Source organism: Oncorhynchus mykiss, chromosome 2 (genome assembly GCF_057628025.1).
Source record: "Oncorhynchus mykiss isolate SJ-2025 chromosome 2, ASM5762802v1, whole genome shotgun sequence".
NCBI lineage: Eukaryota > Metazoa > Chordata > Actinopteri > Salmoniformes > Salmonidae > Oncorhynchus > Oncorhynchus mykiss.
In genome coordinates, this window is record NC_143023.1 from 99,806,566 (window position 1) to 99,828,420 (window position 21,855).

Consider the following 21,855-nt stretch of genomic DNA (forward strand, 5'->3'; position numbering starts at 1 on the left):
TTAAGGGGCTGTTGTTGTGCTGGACTGTTGTCTGGGTCTGTGCTGACTGAAGTGTAATCACCTGCTGTTCCAGCTCCACCTGCCTTACCTCCAGCTGGGTGAATTTGTCCTTCATTTCAATGAGGGAGTGGTAATCTGTGCTGGGAGGTTGACTCTCCACTGGGGGTTGCTCATCTGTGGGGTTACATAATGAAGAGGTCTGGTCTGACCCGCTCGGTGTGGGGGTATCATTATCAAGGCAGAGCTTCTCCTGCTGGGCTAATTCTTTGATTAGGTGAAAGTCCAGCTGAAACTGTTTGTGGTTATTCTGTACCATTACTGTTCCGGATTTATAGATATTTATATTACTTAACTCAGTCTCTCTCTGTCTCTCTCTCTCTCTCTCTGCCTCTCTCTCTCTCTCTCCCACCCTCTCTCTCTCTCTCTGTTAGGTATTACTGCACTGTTAGGTATTACTGCACTGTTAGGTATTACTGCACTGTTAGGTATTACTGCACTATTAGGTATTACTGCACTGTTAGGTATTACTGCACTGTTAGGTATTACTGCACTATTAGGTATTACTGCACTGTTAGGTATTACTGCACTGTTAGGTATTACTGCACTGTTAGGTATTACTGCACTGTTAGGTATTACTGCACTGTTAGGTATTACTGCACTATTAGGTATTACTGCACTGTTAGGTATTACTGCACTGTTAGGTATTACTGCACTGTTAGGTATTACTGCACTGTTAGGTATTACTGCACTGTTAGGTATTACTGCACTATTAGGTATTACTGCACTGTTAGGTATTACTGCACTGTTAGGTATTACTGCACTGTTAGGTATTACTGCACTGTTAGGTATTACTGCACTATTAGGTATTACTGCACTGTTAGGTATTACTGCACTGTTAGGTATTACTGCACTGTTAGGTATTACTGCACTGTTAGGTATTACTGCACTGTTAGGTATTACTGCACTGTTAGGTATTACTGCACCAGGACTATTAGGTATTACTGCACTGTTAGGTATTACTGCACTGTTAGGTATTACTGCACTGTTAGGTATTACTGCACTGTTAGGTATTACTGCACTATTAGGTATTACTGCACTGTTAGGTATTACTGCACTGTTAGGTATTACTGCACTGTTAGGTATTACTGCACTGTTAGGTATTACTGCACCAGGACTATTAGGTATTACTGCACTGTTAGGTATTACTGCACTATTAGGTATTACTGCACTGTTAGGTATTACTGCACTGTTAGGTATTACTGCACTGTTAGGTATTACTGCACTGTCGGAGCTAGGAATACAAGCATTTCGCTACACCCGCAATAACATCAGCTAAATATGTGTATGTGACCAATACAATTTGATTTGACTTGGTAGAGGGAAGAGCAGTCGATTGATTTTACCAGGGTCCATTAAACCACCATTTACTTCAAATAAAAGGCCTGCAAGATATCTTTTTTTTGTTTTATATTAAAAGCATCACTTATCTCATGTTTTCTCTCAGCAACATTGTTTAGACCCTGACACACAACTTTCTTAGACAGGGAGGCAAATGAATTTCCGCGCTTCAGTGCATTAAGCCTCGATCACACCGACAGTGTTATTGCATTTTGGTACACAGGAAGTACATTCATTTCCAATGGGACGCTGTGTATTTCTATTTATTATGGACCCCCCCATTGGCAGCAGCTGCTCTTCTGAGGGTCCAGCAAAATGAAGGCAGTTTATACCATTTAAAAAAAAACATTACAATGCATTCACAGATTTCACAACACACTGTTTGCCCTCAGGCCCCTACTCCACCACTTCCACATATCTACAGTACAAAATCCACGTGTACCTGTGTGGGTAGTGCGTATGTTATCGTGTTTGTGTATGCCTGTGTCTATGTTTGTGTTACTTCACAGTCCCCGCTGTTCCAAAAGGTGTATTTTTTTAAATCTGTTTTTAAATCTAATTTTACTGCTTGCATCAGTTACTTGATGTGGAATAGAGTTCCATGTAGTCGTGGCTCTATGTAGTACTGTGGAATAGAGTTCCATGTAGTCATGTCTCTATGTAGTACTGTGGAATAGAGTTCCATGTAGTCATGTCTCTATGTAGTACTGTGGAATAGAGTTCCATGTAGTCATGGCTCTATGTAGTACTGTGGAATAGAGTTCCATGTAGTCATGTCACTATGTAGTACTGTGGAATAGAGTTCCATGTAGTCATGTCACTATGTAGTACTGTGGAATAGAGTTCCATGTAGTCATGGCTCTATGTAGTACTGTGGAATAGAGTTCCATGTAGTCATGTCACTATGTAGTACTGTGGAATAGAGTTCCATGTAGTCATGGCTCTATGTAGTACTGTGGAATAGAGTTCCATGTAGTCATGTCACTATGTAGTACTGTGGAATAGAGTTCCATGTAGTCATGGCTCTATGTAGTACTGTGGAATAGAGTTCCATGTAGTCATGTCTCTGTGTAGTACTGTGGAATAGAGTTCCATGTAGTCATGGCTCTATGTAGTACTGTGCGCCTCCCATAGTCTTTTCTGGGCTTGGGGACTGTGAAGAGACCTCTGGTGGCATGTCTTGAGGGGTATGCATGGGTGTCTTAGCTGTGTGCCAGTAGTTTAAACAGACCTCTGGTGGCATGTCTTGTGGGGTAGTCATGGGTGTCTGATCTGTGTGCCAGTAGTTCAAACAGACAGCTCGGTGCATTCAACATGTCAATAGTTCTCAGAAATACAAGTAGTGATTAAGTCAATCTCTCCTCCACTTTGAGCCAGGAGAGATTGACATGCATAGTATTAAAATGAGCTCTCTGTGTACATCCAAGGGCCAGCCATGCTGCCCTGTTCTGAGCCAATTGCAACTTTCCTGAGTCCCTTTTTGTGGCACCTGACCACATGACTGAACAGTAGTCCAGGTGGGACCAAACTAGGGCCTGTAGGACCTGCCTTGTTGATAGTGCTGTTAAGAAAGTAGAAACTAGGGCCTGTAGGACCTGCCTTGTTGATAGTGCTGTTAAGAAGGTAGAAACTAGGGCCTGTAGGACCTGCCTTGTTGATAGTGTTGTTAAGAAGGTAGAAACTAGGGCCTGTAGGACCTGCCTTGTTGACAGTGCTGTTAAGAAGGTAGAAACTAGGGCCTGTAGGACCTGCCTTGTTGATAGTGTTGTTAAGAAAAAAGAAACTAGGGCCTGTAGGACCTGCCTTGTTGATAGGGCTGTTAAGAAGGTAGAAACTAGGGCCTGTAGGACCTGCCTTGTTGATAGTGCTGTTAAGAAGGTAGAAACTAGGGCCTGTAGGACCTGCCTTGTTGATAGTGTTGTTAAGAAGGTAGAAACTAGGGCCTGTAGGACCTGCCTTGTTGATAGTGTTGTTAAGAAGGTAGAAACTAGGGCCTGTAGGACCTGCCTTGTTGACAGTGCTGTTAAGAAGGTAGAAACTAGGGCCTGTAGGACCTGCCTTGTTGATAGTGTTGTTAAGAAGGTAGAAACTAGGGCCTGTAGGACCTGCCTTGTTGACAGTGCTGTTAAGAAGGTAGAAACTAGGGCCTGTAGGACCTGCCTTGTTGATAGTGTTGTTAAGAAAGTAGAAACTAGGGCCTGTAGGACCTGCCTTGTTGATAGGGCTGTTAAGAAGGTAGAAACTAGGGCCTGTAGGACCTGCCTTGTTGATAGGGCTGTTAAGAAGGTAGAAACTAGGGCCTGTAGGACCTGCCTTGTTGATAGTGTTGTTAAGAAGGTAGAAACTAGGGCCTGTAGGACCTGCCTTGTTGATAGTGTTGTTAAGAAAGTAGAAACTAGGGCCTGTAGGACCTGCCTTGTTGATAGGGCAGTTAAGAAGGTAGAAACTAGGGCCTGTAGGACCTGCCTTGTTGATAGTGTTGTTAAGAAGGTAGAAACTAGGGCCTGTAGGACCTGCCTTGTTGATAGTGTTGTTAAGAAAGTAGAAACTAGGGCCTGTAGGACCTGCCTTGTTGATAGGGCTGTTAAGAAGGTAGAAACTAGGGCCTGTAGGACCTGCCTTGTTGATAGTGTTGTTAAGAAGGTAGAAACTAGGGCCTGTAGGACCTGCCTTGTTGATAGTGTTGTTAAGAAAGTAGAAACTAGGGCCTGTAGGACCTGCCTTGTTGATAGGGCTGTTAAGAAGGTAGAAACTAGGGCCTGTAGGACCTGCCTTGTTGATAGTGTTGTTAAGAAGGTAGAAACTAGGGCCTGTAGGACCTGCCTTGTTGATAGTGTTGTTAAGAAGGTAGAAACTAGGGCCTGTAGGACCTGCCTTGTTGATAGTGTTGTTAAGAAGGTAGAAACTAGGGCCTGTAGGACCTGCCTTGTTGATAGTGTTGTTAAGAAGGTAGAAACTAGGGCCTGTAGGACCTGCCTTGTTGATAGTGTTGTTAAGAAGGTAGAAACTAGGGCCTGTAGGACCTGCCTTGTTGATAGTGTTGTTAAGAAGGTAGAAACTAGGGCCTGTAGGACCTGCCTTGTTGATAGTGTTGTTAAGAAGGTAGAAACTAGGGCCTGTAGGACCTGCCTTGTTGATAGTGTTGTTAAGAAGGTAGAAACTAGGGCCTGTAGGACCTGCCTTGTTGATAGTGTTGTTAAGAAAGTAGAAACTAGGGCCTGTAGGACCTGCCTTGTTGATAGTGTTGTTAAGAAGGTAGAAACTAGGGCCTGTAGGACCTGCCTTGTTGATAGTGCTGTTAAGAAAGTAGAAACTAGGGCCTGTAGGACCTGCCTTGTTGATAGTGTTGTTAAGAAGGTAGAAACTAGGGCCTGTAGGACCTGCCTTGTTGATAGTGCTGTTAAGAAAGTAGAAACTAGGGCCTGTAGGACCTGCCTTGTTGATGGTGATGTTAAGAAAGTAGAAACTAGGGCCTGTAGGACCTGCCTTGTTGATAGTGCTGTTAAGAAAGTAGAAACTAGGGCCTGTAGGACCTGCCTTGTTGATAGTGTTGTTAAGAAAGTAGAAACTAGGGCCTGTAGGACCTGCCTTGTTGATAGTGTTGTTAAGAAAGTAGAAACTAGGGCCTGTAGGACCTGCCTTGTTGATAGTGCTGTTAAGAAAGTAGAAACTAGGGCCTGTAGGACCTGCCTTGTTGATAGTGCTGTTAAGAAAGTAGAAACTAGGGCCTGTAGGACCTGCCTTGTTGATAGTGCTGTTAAGAAAGTAGAAACTAGGGCCTGTAGGACCTGCCTTGTTGATAGTGTTGTTAAGAAGGTAGAAACTAGGGCCTGTAGGACCTGCCTTGTTGATAGTGCTGTTAAGAAAGTAGAAACTAGGGCCTGTAGGACCTGCCTTGTTGATGGTGATGTTAAGAAAGTAGAAACTAGGGCCTGTAGGACCTGCCTTGTTGATAGTGCTGTTAAGAAAGTAGAAACTAGGGCCTGTAGGACCTGCCTTGTTGATAGTGTTGTTAAGAAAGTAGAAACTAGGGCCTGTAGGACCTGCCTTGTTGATAGTGTTGTTAAGAAAGTAGAAACTAGGGCCTGTAGGACCTGCCTTGTTGATAGTGCTGTTAAGAAAGTAGAAACTAGGGCCTGTAGGACCTGCCTTGTTGATAGTGCTGTTAAGAAAGTAGAAACTAGGGCCTGTAGGACCTGCCTTGTTGATAGTGCTGTTAAGAAAGTAGAAACTAGGGCCTGTAGGACCTGCCTTGTTGATAGTGTTGTTAAGAAGGTAGAAACTAGGGCCTGTAGGACCTGCCTTGTTGATAGTGCTGTTAAGAAAGTAGAAACTAGGGCCTGTAGGACCTGCCTTGTTGATGGTGATGTTAAGAAAGTAGAAACTAGGGCCTGTAGGACCTGCCTTGTTGATAGTGCTGTTAAGAAAGTAGAAACTAGGGCCTGTAGGACCTGCCTTGTTGATAGTGTTGTTAAGAAAGTAGAAACTAGGGCCTGTAGGACCTGCCTTGTTGATAGTGTTGTTAAGAAAGTAGAAACTAGGGCCTGTAGGACCTGCCTTGTTGATAGTGCTGTTAAGAAAGTAGAAACTAGGGCCTGTAGGACCTGCCTTGTTGATAGTGTTGTTAAGAAGGTAGAAACTAGGGCCTGTAGGACCTGCCTTGTTGATAGTGTTGTTAAGAAGGTAGAAACTAGGGCCTGTAGGACCTGCCTTGTTGATAGTGCTGTTAAGAAAGTAGAAACTAGGGCCTGTAGGACCTGCCTTGTTGATAGTGTTGTTAAGAAAGTAGATACTAGGGCCTGTAGGACCTGCCTTGTTGATGGTGATGTTAAGAAGGTAGAAACTAGGGCCTGTAGGACCTGCCTTGTTGATGGTGATGTTAAGAAAGTAGAAACTAGGGCCTGTAGGACCTGCCTTGTTGATGGTGTTGTTAAGAAGGTAGAAACTAGGGCCTGTAGGACCTGCCTTGTTGATAGTGTTGTTAAGAAGGTAGAAACTAGGGCCTGTAGGACCTGCCTTGTTGATGGTGTTGTTAAGAAGGTAGAAACTAGGGCCTGTAGGACCTGCCTTGTTGATAGTGTTGTTAAGAAGGTAGAAACTAGGGCCTGTAGGACCTGCCTTGTTGATAGTGTTGTTAAGAAGGTAGAAACTAGGGCCTGTAGGACCTGCCTTGTTGATAGTGTTGTTAAGAAGGTAGAAACTAGGGCCTGTAGGACCTGCCTTGTTGATAGTGTTGTTAAGAAGGTAGAAACTAGGGCCTGTAGGACCTGCCTTGTTGATAGTGTTGTTAAGAAGGTAGAAACTAGGGCCTGTAGGACCTGCCTTGTTGATAGTGTTGTTAAGAAGGTAGAGTAGCGTTTTATTATGGACAGACTTCTCCCTATTTTAGCTGCTGTTGTAGCAATATGTTTTGACCATGGCAGTTTACAATCTAGTGCTACTCCAAGTAGTTTAGTCACCTCAACTTGCTCAATTTCCACATTATTTATTACAAGATTTAGTTGAGGTTTAGGGTTTAGTGAATGATCTGTCCCAAATACAATGCTTTCAGTTTTAGAAATATGTAGGACTAACTTATTAATTGCCACCCGTTCTGAAACTAACTGCAGCTCTTTGTTAAGTGTTGCGGTCATTTCCGTCGCTGTAGTAGCTGAGCTGTATAGTGTCGAGTCATCCACATACATAGACATACTGGCTTTACTCAAAGCCAGTGACATGTCATTAGCAAAGATTGAAAAAAGTAAAGACAGCTGCCCTGGGGAATTCCTGATTCTACCTGGATTATGTTGGAGAGGCTTCCATTAAAGCTGGTAACTCTTTATCCACATTATAGCAGGGGGTGTACAGCCATGACACATACTTTTTTCCAGCAGCAGACTATGATCGATTATGTCTAACAAAGTCTAACAAAACTTAGCGACAGGCTGTCTCAGAAGCAGCAGATCTACTATTCTATTATATTATGTCAGCTGGTAGAGGTGAAGGGCCCTAGCGATCTGGCTGGATAAACTGTGGGTCGGTGTAAAGGTGTGACACGTGGCGGTGACCGGGACCAGAGGGGCTCGGCTGGAATAAGAAGATCCTTTTTTTAAATTTTTTTTTTAAATTTTACCCCTTTTTCTCCCCAATTTCGTGGTATCCAATTGTTGTAGTAGCTACTATCTTGTCTATCTTGCCCGTACGGGCTCGGGAGAGACGAAGGTTGAAAGTCATGCGTCCTCCGATACACAACCCAACCAAGCCGCACTGCTTCTTAACACAGCACGCATCCAACCCGGAAGCCAGCTGCACCAATGCGCCGGAGGAAACACCGTGCACCTTGGTTAGTGCACACTGCGCCCAGCCCGCCACAGGAGTCGCTGGTGCGCGATGAGACAAGGACACCCCTACCGACCAAGCCCTCCCTAACCCGGGCGACGCTAGGCCAATTGTGCGTCGCCCCACGGACCTCCCGGTCGCGGCCGGTTACGACAGAGCCTGGGCGCGAACCCAGGGACTCTGATGGCACAGCTGGCGCTGCAGTACAGCACCCTTAACCACTGCGCCACCCGGGAGGCCCAATAAGACCCTTTTAACACTACTGAACTGAGCTGCGCTGAGCTGTACTGTGTGATCATGCATCCATTTGTATCATTTACATTTACCGAGCTGAATTTTACTAGACTAGCCTGGTGGCCCAGATGAGCTGCAGAGACTGGGAGCTGACATAGAGGTGTGTCACATCACTGCCATCGAGGCTTGAATAGGACGGATGAGCTTGGCAAATGCCTGCCTTTGACCTTTGACCTTTGACCCTTGACCCGTCTCACTGAAGTACACACTCAGGTCCACAATTCAATGAAACTGACCTTAAACAGTTAGCACTTTAGAGTTTGTTGTAGGACAGAAAGGGAGAGAAGAAGAAAACAAACATGATGAATTCAGTGTTTCCCCTATATTAATTTAGCAGCGGCGCACCGAATTGAGGCTCCTAATGTTTTGTTTACTCAGTGTATATATATATTTACTTATTTTTATTCTGCAGAGACGGTCTTTTAAGCTGAGAGTGACAAGTTACAACATCAGATCGCCCGAGAAATCACAAAGGTAACTAGCTAGCTAGCTTGTAATCCTACTTTTTGAAACCTTACCTAATACACTATCTGCTACAATGTATCACTCCATGGTGATGGGGAAGAGAGACTCCTCATCCCTAGGTCTGCGTCTGACGTCAGGGCATTAAACACGGAGAGAGAGAGAGAGAGAGAGAGAGAGAGAGAGAGAGAGAGAGAGATAGAGAGAGAGGGGGAGAGAGAGAGAGAGAGAGAGAGAGTAATGTTTACTGTTAATTTTTATTGTTTATTTCACTTTGGAAAATTATCTACCTCACTTGCTTTGGCAATGTTAACACGTTTCCCATGCCAATAAAGCCCCTTGAATTGAATTGAATTGAATTGTGAGAGAGAGAGAGAGAGAGAGAGACAGACAGAGAGAGAGAGAGTGCGAGAGAGAGAGAGAGAGAGACAGGCAGAGACAGAGAGACAGGCAGAGACAGAGAAAGACTGAAAAGAGAGACTCCTCATCCCTAGGTCTGCGTCTGACGTCAGGGCGTTAAACAGAGAGAGAGAGAGAGAGAGATATAGAGAGAGAGAGTGACTGACCCAAACTTAAGGAAAGCTTTGACTATGTACAGACTTAGTGAGCATAGCCTTGCTATAGAGAAAGGTTGCCGTAGACAGGCCTGGCTCTCAAGAGAAGACAGGCTATGTGCACACTGCCCACAAAATGAGGTGGAAACTGAGCTTCACTTGCTAGCCTCCTGTCCAACGTATGACCATATTAGAGATACATATTTCCCTCAGATTACACAGATCCACAAAGAATTCGAAAACAAATCCAATTTTGATAAACTCCCATATCTACTGGGGGAAATTCCACAGTGTGCCATCACAGCAGCAAGATTTGTGACCTGTTGCCACAAGAAAAGGGCAACCAGTGAAGAACAAACACCATTGTAAATACAACCCATATTTATGCTTATTTATTTTCCCTTGTGTTCTTTAACCATTTGTACATTGTTACAACACTGTATATAATATGACATTTGTAATGTCTTTATTGTTTTGAAATTTCTGTATGTGTAATGTTTACTGTTAATTATTATTGTTTATTTCACTTCTGTATATTATCTACCTCACTTGCTTTGGCAATGTTAACACATGTTTCCCATGCCAATAAAGCCCTTTGAATTGAATTGAATTGAGATATATAAATATATAAATATATAGATAGATAGAGAGAGAGAGAGAGAGAGAGAGAGAGACTCCTCATCCCTAGGTCTGCGTCTGACGTCATGGCGTTAAACACAGAGAGAGAGAGAGAGAGAGAGAGAGAGAGAGAGAGAGAGAGACTGAAAAGAGAGACTCCTCATCCCTAGGTCTGCGTCTGACGTCAGGGCGTTAAACACAGAGAGAGAGAGGGAGGCGGGAGGCAAGGAAGAGGAGAAAGAGAGGAAGCTGCGATAAACATTGTCACAGAGTGAGTCTAAAGTAGGACAATAAAGGGGATCACGGTATCAATGCTCGAACAATGGACTTAGCAGATATGTTCATCGTCAAATTCCTCTATTTCATCTACTTAATAAATTACACCCAAGGTGAGTAGGAGCATTTTGTATGTATTCTGTAGAGCGAAGGAATAACGGCCAAGAAGGCTAGTAGGCTAGGTTAGCTAAGAAAACTTAACATAACGGACCAAAAATTAAAATATGGTTCAAAACCCGGGTAACACCACTCTATTTACGGACATGACAGTAGAGCTTACCCCCTGGAGCTATTGACCTCCAGGCTTGTCGGCCCTTACTCACCACCCGGGTATCACCCCTCTATTTCGGGGATGATACCAGCAGGGGACCCCCCCCCACCTCCACAACCTCGCATACCAGGTGAACCAGGGCACCCACACTTAAGCACCCCTCCTCGGACATTAAAGCAGATAACCGCGCTGTTATGAACCGCGTGCACCTGGTCACCCAAATGGAACTTGTGCACCTGGTCACCCAAATGGAACTTGTGCACCTGGTCACCCAAAGGCCGACCAACAAGCTATATAGTTGTCGAAATATTTTTATTTTAAGTTTGGCAAAAAGCTAGTTTTGTTTTAAAATGCTGGTTTATCATGATGGTTATGTGAAGGCTAACGCTAGCTAGCTCGCTGAGGTGCCATTTGTTGTGAGAATATGAAGAAGGATTCTGCGACCATCGGATTTTTCTTGCAATATTAAGGAGTGTTTTAGGTCAATATTGTTTATGCACAACGTCAATAGTAAAAAAAAAAAGTGCAATTATGGGGCTGTCCCACTTTCTGTCAGTAATTAACTAGTTAGCCCGCTAATTGAGCATCAGTTTAGCAGCAACAATTAGCTAGTTAGCCGTATTGCTTGATGATTAACGTTCCTAGCTAGCTATGCCTTTTGACATCTTGTCATTTTTGCATTTGCTTTGTTTGTTGTTGGCCCAAAGTCAATGGATCTCGAATGAGAACATATATTCGATCTTTGTTATTAACTTACTTACTAGCTAGCTATGTGGTAGCTAGCATCCTAGGAGGATCTAGGGACATCCTAGGGGGGATCCTAGGATATCAGGTAGACTAGTGGTTAGAGCTTTGGACTAGTAACTGAAAGGTTGATGGATTGAATCCCAGAGCTGAAAAGGTAAAAATATGTCGTTCTGCCCCCTGAACAAGGCAGTTAACCCACTGTTCCCCAGTAGGCCGTCATTGAAAATAATGATTTGTTATTACCTGACTTGTCTAGTTAAATAAATAAAATAGTAAAACAAATAATATATGTACAATATATGTTGTAACTCTTCGATGGATACAGTAGAAAGATACAATAGTATACATGTGAATCCAACAATTTCCTGATTTTCATTGACAAGTTCGGATCAAGAAATCTATAGAGGCAACTCACTGTGTTGTTTTCAATGAGATGTCGTTCTTGTTCACATGACACCGCTGCATCATCCTTGCATCAGTTAGAAATCACCCTGCATCGAACTAATTGCTCAAAGAAGTGATTTTTTAACAGCTTTGATGGAATGTTGTGTTTCATGGTTCACACACAGCCTGAGATGCATTCTTAAGGAGACTGACTACACCTCTACTCCTTAACGTCCTAGCATTTTTTTTTATTTGATATCTTCCGAGGGTAGACTGGCGCTAGCAGCCAAAACAGCCAAGTACTCAATCTAAACGTGAATTGATTCTAAATAGCGATACAGTTTTAACCCTTTTAATTTCATATAATGCTAAATGTACTGTACAGCAGTGGTGTCGGGTGGGATGACCACGCTCTAACCACTAGACTACACCTGCCGCCCCTCCACTCTAACCACTAGACTACCCTGCCGCCCCTCCACTCTAACCACTAGACTACCCTGCCGCCCCTCCACTCTAACCACTAGACTACCCTGCCGCCCCTCCACTCTAACCACCAGGCTACCCTGCCGCCCCTCCACTCTAACCACTAGACTACACCTGCCGCCCCTCCACTCTAACCACTAGACTACCCTGCCGCCCCTCTACTCTAACCACTAGACTACCCTGCCGCCCCTCTACTCTAACCACTAGACTACACCTGCCGCCCCTCCACTCTAACCACTAGACTACCCTGCCGCCCCTCCACTCTAACCACTAGACTACCCTGCAGCCCCTCCACTCTAACCACTAGACTACCCTGCCGCCCCTCCACTCTAACCACTAGACTACACCTGCCGCCCCTCCACTCTAACCACCAGGCTACCCTGCCCCCTCCACTCTAACCACTAGACTACTCCTGCCGCCCCTCCACTCTAACCACTAGACTACCCTGCCGCCCCTCCACTCTAACCACTAGACTACCCTGCCGCCCCTCCACTCTAACCACTAGACTACACCTGCCGCCCCTCCACTCTAACCACTAGACTACCCTGCCGCCCCTCCACTCTAACCACCAGGCTACCCTGCCGCCCCTCCACTCTAACCACTAGACTACACCTGCCGCCCCTCCACTCTAACCACTAGACTACCCTGCCGCCCCTCCACTCTAACCACTAGACTACCCTGCCACCCCTCCACTCTAACCACCAGGCTACCCTGCCGTCCCTCCACTCTAACCACTAGGCTACCTTGCCGCCCCAGGTGGGATGACCACGCTCTAACCACCAGGCTACCCTGCCGCCCCTCCACTCTAACCACTAGGCTACCCTGCCGCCCCAGGTGGGATGACCACGCTCTAACCACCAGGCTACCCTGCCGCCCCAGGTGGGATGACCACGCTCTAACCACTAGGCTACCCTGCCGCCCCAGGTGGGATGACCACGCTCTAACCACCAGGGATGAGCTATAGGAAGATGGTCTCATAGTGATGGCTTAAATGGAACACGGTATCAAACATATGGAAACTACGTTTGACTTATTTCTTTAATTCCACTCCAGCCATTTACAAAGAGCCCGTCCTCCTATAACTCCTCCCACCAGCCTCCACTGCTTTACACTGTTTTAACGGGCTTTATCACAGTTTCAGCCGACAGTAGTTTTTTACAGTTACAACACGTTTCTGGGAGCCTTCTTCCGTTACACACAGGTGTTCAGAGCATGCTAATTAGTAAAGGTGGTCCCTCTGTGGTCCGTCCGTCTGTTCCTGTAAACACGTGCTGTAACATGGAGATGGGGCCTTGTGGGAACACTAACCCTATAAAGGTGTGTATCGATGAGACCTTTAAAAAAAATAAAAAATAACTTTTTTAAAAATGATTTCTCGTTGATATGAAAGATAGTCTTTATGCTTCCAAAACTGTACCGTGTGGCTCTTAACGAAACTCCTCGACACAGAAGACGCCTTCGTTCAATGACTTTTATGTGATGTCATGGAACTGGGAGTCATGATCTAGGGCTAACCCATTCATAGAGGTCAACTACCTTTCAGTGCCAAACGTTATTGATGAAGGTATCTTCTTCCCTGTGTGGGGGGGGGCTTTGGTTCAGATCCCCAACACTCAGTGTGAACACACATCGCTATCTTCTTCCCTGTGTGGGGGGGGGGGGCTTTGGTTCAGATCCCCAACACTCAGTGTGAACACACATCGCTTGGAAACATAAGGCACATATCTTTCACATCAGCGAGAAATAATTTTCTTAAAAATAAACAAAACACTACACAATTTTAGAGAGAAGGTGTTCTCACACTGCCATATCTCCATGTTACAGTGCGTGTTTACAGAAAACAAGAGGTGCTAACTAGTAGGCATCATCTTTCCCCTTCAAGATGTTTCGATACGTGTATAGATAGATATACATGGGCTCTGATACGATACAGGAACGATATGTTTTAGTTTGAAATTATTTGGTTTGATTAGCTGAGCTGTATAGTATTTAACCTACCTACCTACCTGAATGAAATCATGAGCTGAAACAGATCGTACAGTAGCTGAGAGCAGGCACGGGATTTAACACCTGCTCCTGTAAGTGATATCACACCTGAGTTCAAATACTTTGTGTCCTCTAGCTTGCCTGAGGTGGTAGATGGACATTGTTTGCCGTTTTGGGACTATTCTATTGGTCCATTAAGGCAGGCAATCTCAACCGAGCACAGATACAGCATTTGGAATGATTTCAAATAGTGTTTGAAGCCAGGTCTGAGTGATACTAATTCAGTTGTAATCCATTAGGCCTTATGTTAAAGCCTTATTATGCGATCCGGGTGGTTTTATATCTAGGGTTGAGAGTGAGATTGCTGTGACTGTTTTGCCTAGCCAGGCCTCTCACGGATGGAGATATATAAATAGACCTACATTCTGTTTCTATAATAGAATCGAGTTCTATAATAGATTCTAGTTGTGTAATAGATTGCATGTCTATATTAGATTGTATTTCTATATTATATTTTGTTTCTATAATAGATTCTAGTTCTATAATAGATTCTAGTTCTGTAATAGATTGCATTTCTATAAAATATTCGATTTCTATATTCAATTCTGTTTCTATAGTAGATTCTGGTTCTACAATAGGTTGTAATTCTATAATAGGTTGTATTTCTACAATAGGTTGTATTTCTATAATAGATTGTATTTCTATAATATATTCTATTTCTATAATAGGTTGTATTTCTATAATAAGGTTGTATTTCTATAATAGGTTGTATTTCTATAATAGGTTGTATTTCTATAATAGGTTGTATTTCTATAATAGATTGTATTTCTATAATAGATTGTATTTCTATAATAGGTTGTATTTCTATAATAGGTTGTATTTCTATAATAGGTTGTATTTCTATAATAGGTTGTATATCTATAAGATTGTATTTCTATAAGGTTGTATTTCTATAATAGGTTGTATTTCTATAATAGGTTGTATTTCTATAATAGGTTGTATTTCTATAATAGGTTGTATTTCTATAATAGGTTGTATTTCTATAATAGGTTGTCAGCTCGAACCACCCAGTTTATAATTGTAGTTAATATTCAGTTTACACAGCCTGTGGTTTGAAGAGGAGTGCAGTGTGATTTAAGTTCCTGTCTTGTCATCTTCACAGGTTACCATTATGGAAACCCCCTGAACAAGTATGTTCATCACTATGAGGGTCTCTCCTATAACACCTATGAGATACATGACAAGCACCTGAGAGCCAAGAGGGCCCTCCACCACCAAGACGCGTTTCTCCATCTAGACTTCCATGCACACGGAAGGTAGGCCTACGTCTCCAATACCTTTTTTTGACTCTCTGTGTGTCTCTGTGTGTGTGTCTCTGTGTGTGTGTCTCTGTGTGTGTGTCTCTGTGTGTGTGTCTCTGTGTGTGTGTCTCTGTGTGTGTGTCTCTGTGTGTGTGTCTCTCTGTGTGTGTCTCTCTGTGTGTCTCTCTGTGTGTGTCTCTCTGTGTGTGTCTCTCTGTGTGTCTCTCTCTCTCTGTGTTTCTCTGTGTGTCTCTCTCTCTGTGTGTGTCTCTCTCTGTGTGTGTCTCTCTCTCTTTGTCTCCCTCTCTGTTTGTCTCTGTGTGTGTCTCTCTCTGTTTGTCTCTGTGTGTGTGTGTCTGTGTGTGTGTCTCTGTGTGTGTGTGTCTCTGTGTGTGTGTCTCTGTGTGTGTGTCTCTGTGTGTGTGTCTGTCTCTCTGTGTGTGTCTGTCTCTCTGTGTGTGTCTGTCTCTCTGTGTGTGTCTGTCTCTCTGTGTGTGTCTGTCTCTCTGTGTGTCTGTCTCTCTGTGTGTGTCTCTCTCTCTGTGTGTCTCTCTCTCTGTGTGTCTCTCTCTGTGTGTCTCTGTCTCTCTCTGTGTGTCTCTCTCTCTCTCTGTGTCTCTGTCTCTCTCTCTGTGTCTCTGTCTCTCTCTGTGTGTCTCTGTCTCTCTCTGTGTGTCTCTGTCTCTCTCTGTGTGTGTCTCTGTCTCTCTCTGTGTGTGTCTCTGTCTCTCTGTGTGTGTCTCTGTCTCTCTGTGTGTGTCTCTGTCTCTCTCTCTCTCTCTCTCTCTCTGTCTCTCTCTCTCTCTCTCTCTCTCTCTGTCTCTCTCTCTCTCTCTCTCTCTCTCTGTCTCTCTCTCTCTCTCTCTCTCTCTCTCTCTGTCTCTCTCTCTCTCTCTGTGTCTCTCTCTCTCTCTCTGTGTCTCTCTCTCTCTCTCTGTGTCTCTCTCTCTCTCTGTGTCTCTCTCTTTGTCTCTCTGTCTGTGTCTCTCTGTCTGTGTGTGTCTCTCTCTCTCTCTGTGTCTCTCTCTTTGTCTCTCTGTCTGTGTCTCTCTGTCTGTGTGTGTCTCTCTCTGTGTCTCTCTCTCTCTGTGTCTCTCTCTCTGTGTGTCTCTCTAAACGCGTCTATAACAGAACCGTGAGGTTCTCAATAACACAGGCCTATTTGTAGTTTCAATGAAAGTTGTTTAGCTTTGTTTTCATCTGATTATTTTCAGATAACATTTTAGAGAATTATTAATATCCTCTACCTTCTAAATTAGCCTTCCCAGGCTTCGTGGGAGAGCATGGTTTCTCTCATGGTCTCGACCGGGTCCCTAGGTAGGCCATCTGGCTGTTTGTTCAGTTTTATTTAAAATCATTTAAAATATTTAATCTGTGCTTAATGGATCATTAAAAATCCAGTAGGGGGTTGGAGGCTATTGGCCACTCCCCTTTGCGATATTACAGAGGATTTGAATAAAGTTCAGTGTTCCCCCTGGGGCTTTGGGGCTGTTTTTCTGCAAAGGGACCAGGACGACTGATCCGTGTAAAGGAAAGAATGAATGGGGGCCATGTGTCGTGAGATTTTGAGTGAAAACCTCCTTCCACTTTAAACGTCCACTGTTTTGATTCGCAACTTCAGAACTAACAACTGGCTTTTGACCGGACTCTACCGTCTGATGGGAAGTACGAAATAAAACACATTTACTCAGTAAAATAAAGTTTTTAATTGAAAACATGTTGTTAATCTTTTTTGTGGTAATTTTTTATGTTTGGCAAACTGTTTTTATAAAAGCAATAAGAGCCTGGAAGCCGGGGGTTATGGGGATCACTCCCTCCTAAAGGTTTTTTCCCAGCTCTTTTGGTTTCACCCTGGTCCTTAGAACAGCCCTGGGTCGGCTGTTATCACACGATAAACCCCCGGGGTTCTTATTCCTTATTGCTTCATTATTCGTCAATTGGTCGAACCGAAATGTACCTTCCTCTTTATCCCTACCCCTCCGAATGACACGGATACACGTACAGGTTGGAGAGGTGTCTGTCCCTATGCCATGTACACCTCTTTTGGAGATTTATTTTTAGGGAGAAGTCACTGATGTTGACCAACTCAAAATTCTCTCCTTTTTTACTGTTAGTGTTTGAGGAGCTTTACAGAACGTAATGAATTTCGTTCTTCAATTATTTACAGTGCTACTTTTTAGAGTTTTTATTTTTTTAACATCGTTTAATATGCAGGAAAGACGCAGTGTTTTTTTTTTTTTTAAGGTGACCTCATTTTTGCTGTTGGAGTTGGAAATAATATTCACTGCCCTTGTACGGTAACAAAAAATAGATTTTTAATTTTCTGCTGGGCCAATACCCTTGTCTTTTTATCCCTCTGCCTCTCTCTCTCTTTCATTTTCATTATTTTTCCCCCGAGTCCTGTGAAACATCGGTCAAGTTCCATCCAGAGTTTTTATTATTATTCTTATTATATTCTTATTGATTTATTTGACCTTTTTTTAAAAATTTATGTTATCAGGTAGGACCTATGTTATTATGAGCACCAACACACTCTATAATAACAACCCGAATCATAGAAATAGATTATATAGAACGGAAATTCTATAGTTTATATTTCTATGATCCGGAGACTCACTCTCGGGCCTGAAGGCACCACGTTTTAGTGCCACGTGTTAATAACATAGTACAGGAGAAAAGGGGTTTGAGATGAGACTCTTCTCGCGAGCCATTGAAACACCATTTAACTGAAACGTTGAATCTCAGTGTGTGTATTCAGAATTTAATTGTTGTCCTCCACATTTTTGTTTGTTTGTTGTTGCTCTAAATTGTAATAGAACCTAACACTGATAATAAACCAGCTGTTTTATGAAGGTTGTTTCAGTACGTGTCTTTCAGACAGCTTCTGGGGATTCTTATAAATGAAACCAAACATATCTATAGGTGATTGTTTGTTTATTTAATATGTCAATGTATTTGTATCTGTCCCTCCTCAAAATAGAACCATACAGAATTTTTTATTTGACCTTTATTTAACCAGACAAGTCAGTTAAGAACAAGGGGCAGAAGGACAGATTTTGTACCTTGTCAGCTTGGGGGTTTGAACTTGCAAACTTCCGGTTACTAGTCCAACGCTCTAACCACTAGGCTACCCTGAATGACTTGGTACCTAAACCTCCTCTGTTTCCATCTGTCAGACACTTCAACCTGAGGATGAAGAGAGACACCAGTCTGTTTGCGGAGGACCTGAAGGTGTCCGTAGGAGGCCAGGAGGTGAACTATGACACCTCTCACATTTACACAGGAGAAATATATGGTGAGACTGGAGGACGCTTCACCTCATATGTCTGTTTTTGTGTTCCTTCTAGGTGTTCTATATCTAACCCTGGCCTGTATGCTACATTTAATGTTCATTCTATGTGTTATATATCTAACCCTGGCCTGTATGCTACATTTAATGTTCCTTCTATGTGTTATATATCTATCCCTGTCCTGTATGCTACATTTAATGTTCCTTCTATGTTTTATATATCTATCCCTGTCCTGTATGCTACATTTAATGTTCCTTCTATGTTTTATATATCTATCCCTGTCCTGTATGCTACATTTAATGTTCCTTCTATGTTTTATATATCTATCCCTGTCCTGTATGCTACATTTAATGTTCCTTCTATGTGTTTTATATCTAACCCTGGCCTGTATGCTACATTTAATGTTCATTCTATGTGTTATATATCTAACCCTGGCCTGTATGCTACATTTAATGTTCATTCTATGTGTTTTATATCTAACCCTGGCCTGTATGCTACATTTAATGTTCATTCTATGTGTTTTATATCTAACCCTGTCCTGTATGCTACATTTAATGTTCCTTCTATGTGTTTTATATCTATCCCTGTCCTGTATGCTACATTTAATGTTCCTTCTATGTGTTTTATATCTAACCCTGTCCTGTATGCTACATTTAATGTTCCTTCTATGTGTTTTATATCTAACCCTGTCCTGTATGCTACATTTAATGGACGGGTCCAGGTAGTCCCTCCCTCAGTCTGTTTCTTCTTTTGGGGGTCTATTGTATACTGGCCTCCACTCCAGCTGTTCTAGGGGTTTGGCAGATGAAGCTTGATTCTGGATTGAGAATAGGGTGTTGAGGTCTGGTATCACACGACTAAATGACCCCTGCTTTCTCTATCTCCAGGTGAAAAGGGCACACTGAGCCATGGTTCGGTGGTGGAGGGCAAGTTCGAGGGCTTCATCCAGACGTACCAGGGGAAGTTCTACGTAGAGCCAGCGGAGAGATACCTGAAGGACCGGGACGTTCCCTTCCATTCCGTTATCTACCACGAGGACGACATCAGTGAGTACTGTGGGGGGGTGTGTGTGTGTGTCAAAGACCTACCTTCCACTCTTTACACCCAATCCTCTACTGCTTCTGTACACACCGGCTTTGGTGTACCCTTTTGTCATATTTTAATTGTGTGAGTGCATGCTGGTTCCTGTTCCATCTGGAGGATAGAGACGGGCTCAGTGCTGGCCCCTAGGGAGAGGAGACACTCATTAGCTGAGGGACTGGGTGTATTAAAAAAAAAAAAAGCCCTCTCAATCTGATTGGCCTTCAGGCCCGTCAATCAACCACTGATGCCGACCAATCAACTCCAGCTCAGCTGTTCTCCACTGTTCATACCGGACCTTATTCCTTTGTTCCATGGGCTATCAGTAGGCAGCAGTGGGTGATGAGGTGAGGTCCTGGTGACTAGACCTCCATTCTATTGGCAAATGTCCAGTCACTGGAGAATAAGATGGATGAGCTACGTTCCAGAGTCTCTGATCAGAGAGACTTAAAAAGCTAAAAATATTCCATGTCTTATTGAAACGAGGCTGGTTCGGACTGCAGCTTCGGGGAAAACGAAAGGACAGTGAGGGGTTTTTATTCTTTCTCTTTTTTCTCTCTCTCATAAATAACAACTGATGTGCTGCTTCTATACTATACCCAATAATGACAAAGCAAAAACAGTTAAAAAAAGAAATATATATATATACATTTTTTATAAAACTGTTGAAGTCGGAAGTTTACATACACTTAGGTTGGAGTCATTAAACCTCGTTTTTCAACCACTCCACAAATTTCTTGTTAACAAACTATAGTTTTGGCAAGTCGGTTAGGACATCTACTTTGTGCAGGACACAAGTAATCTTTCCAACAGTTGTTTACAGATAGATTTTTTTTCACTTATAATTCACTGTATCACAATTCCAGTGGGTCAGAAGTTTACATACACTAAGTTGACTCTGCCTTTAAACAACTTGGAAAATTCCAGAAAATTATGTCATGGCTTTAGAAGCTTCTGATAGGCTAATTGACATCATTTGAGTCAATTGGAGGTGTACCCGTGGATGTATTTCAAGGCCTACCTTCAAACAATCCCAGAACAACAGCAAAGGACCTTGTGAAGATGCTGGAGGAAACAGGTACAAAAGTATCTATATCCACAGTAAAACGAGTCCTATATCGACATAACCTGAAAGACTGCTCCTCAAGGAAGAAGCCACTGCCCCCAAACCACCATAAAAAAGCCAGACTACGTTTTGCAACTGCACATGGGGACAAAGATCGTACTTTTTGGAGAAATGTCCTCTGGTCTGATGAAACAAAAATAGACCTGTTTGGCCATAATTAACATCGTAATGTTTGGAGGAAAAACGGGGAGGTTTACAAGCCGAAGAACACCATCCCAACCGTGAAGCACAGGGGTGGCAGCATCATGTTGTGGGGGTGCTTTGCTGCAGGAGGGACTGGTGCACTTCACAAAATAGATGGCATCATGAGGACGGAAAATTATGAAGCAACATCTCAAGACATCTGTCAGGAAGTTAAAGCTTGGTCGCGAATGGGTCTTCCTAATGGACAATGACCCCAAGCATACTTCCAAAGTTGTGGTAAAATGGCTTAAGGACAACGAAGTCAAGGTATTGGAGTGGCCATCACAAAGCCCTGACGTCAATCCTATAGAACATTTGTGGGCAGAACTGAAAAAGCGTTTGCGAGCAAGGAGGCCTACAAACCTGACTCAGTTACACCAGCTCTGTCAGGAGGAATGGGCCAAAATTCTGGGAAGCTTGTGGAAGGCTACCTGAAACATTTGACCCAAGTTAAACAATTTAAAGGCAATGCTACCAAATACTAATTGAGTGTATGTAAACTTCTGACCCACTGGGAATGTGATGAAAGAAATACAAGCTGAAATAAATCATTCTCTCTACTATTATTCTGACATTATTTCACATTCTTAAAATAAAGTGGTGATCCTAACTGACCTAAGACAGGGAATTTTTACCAGGATTAAATGTCAGAAATGGTGAAAAACTGAGTTTAAATGTATTTGGCTAAGGTGTATGTAAACGTCTGACTTCAACAGTAGATACTACCTCATCAAAGGAACCTTATTTACATAAGTATTCAGACCCTTTGCTATGAGACTCAAAATTGAGCTCGGGTGCATCCTTTTTCCATTGATCATCCTTGAGATGTTTCTACCACTTGAATGGAGTCCACCTGTGGTAAATTCAATTGATTGGACACGATTTGGAAACGCACACACCAGTTCCTCTGTGGGGATGGGAGAATCTTCCAGAAGGACAACCATCTCTCCATCAATCAGGCCATTATGGTAGAGTGGCCAGACAGAAGCCACTCCTCAGTAAAAGGCACATGACAGCCCTCTTGGAGTCTCAGACCATGAGAAGCAAGATTCTCTGGTCTGATGAAACCAAGATTGAACTCTTT

At 43.2% G+C, this 21,855-nt stretch overlaps 1 protein-coding gene across 1 annotated transcript in view; it reads left to right on the forward strand.

The window, feature by feature from the left end:
* The first annotated feature begins 9,812 nt into the window (after window positions 1-9,812).
* Window positions 9,813-21,855, forward strand: part of LOC110502564 (disintegrin and metalloproteinase domain-containing protein 10) — a 39,490-nt gene continuing 27,447 nt past the window's right edge. The window contains exons 1-4 of the mRNA XM_036960784.2: window positions 9,813-10,033; window positions 14,954-15,107; window positions 18,269-18,387; window positions 19,270-19,428. Of these exons, the coding sequence (XP_036816679.2) occupies window positions 9,967-10,033; window positions 14,954-15,107; window positions 18,269-18,387; window positions 19,270-19,428 (499 nt within the window). The 5' untranslated portion in view covers window positions 9,813-9,966. The remainder of the gene's footprint in view (window positions 10,034-14,953; window positions 15,108-18,268; window positions 18,388-19,269; window positions 19,429-21,855) is intronic.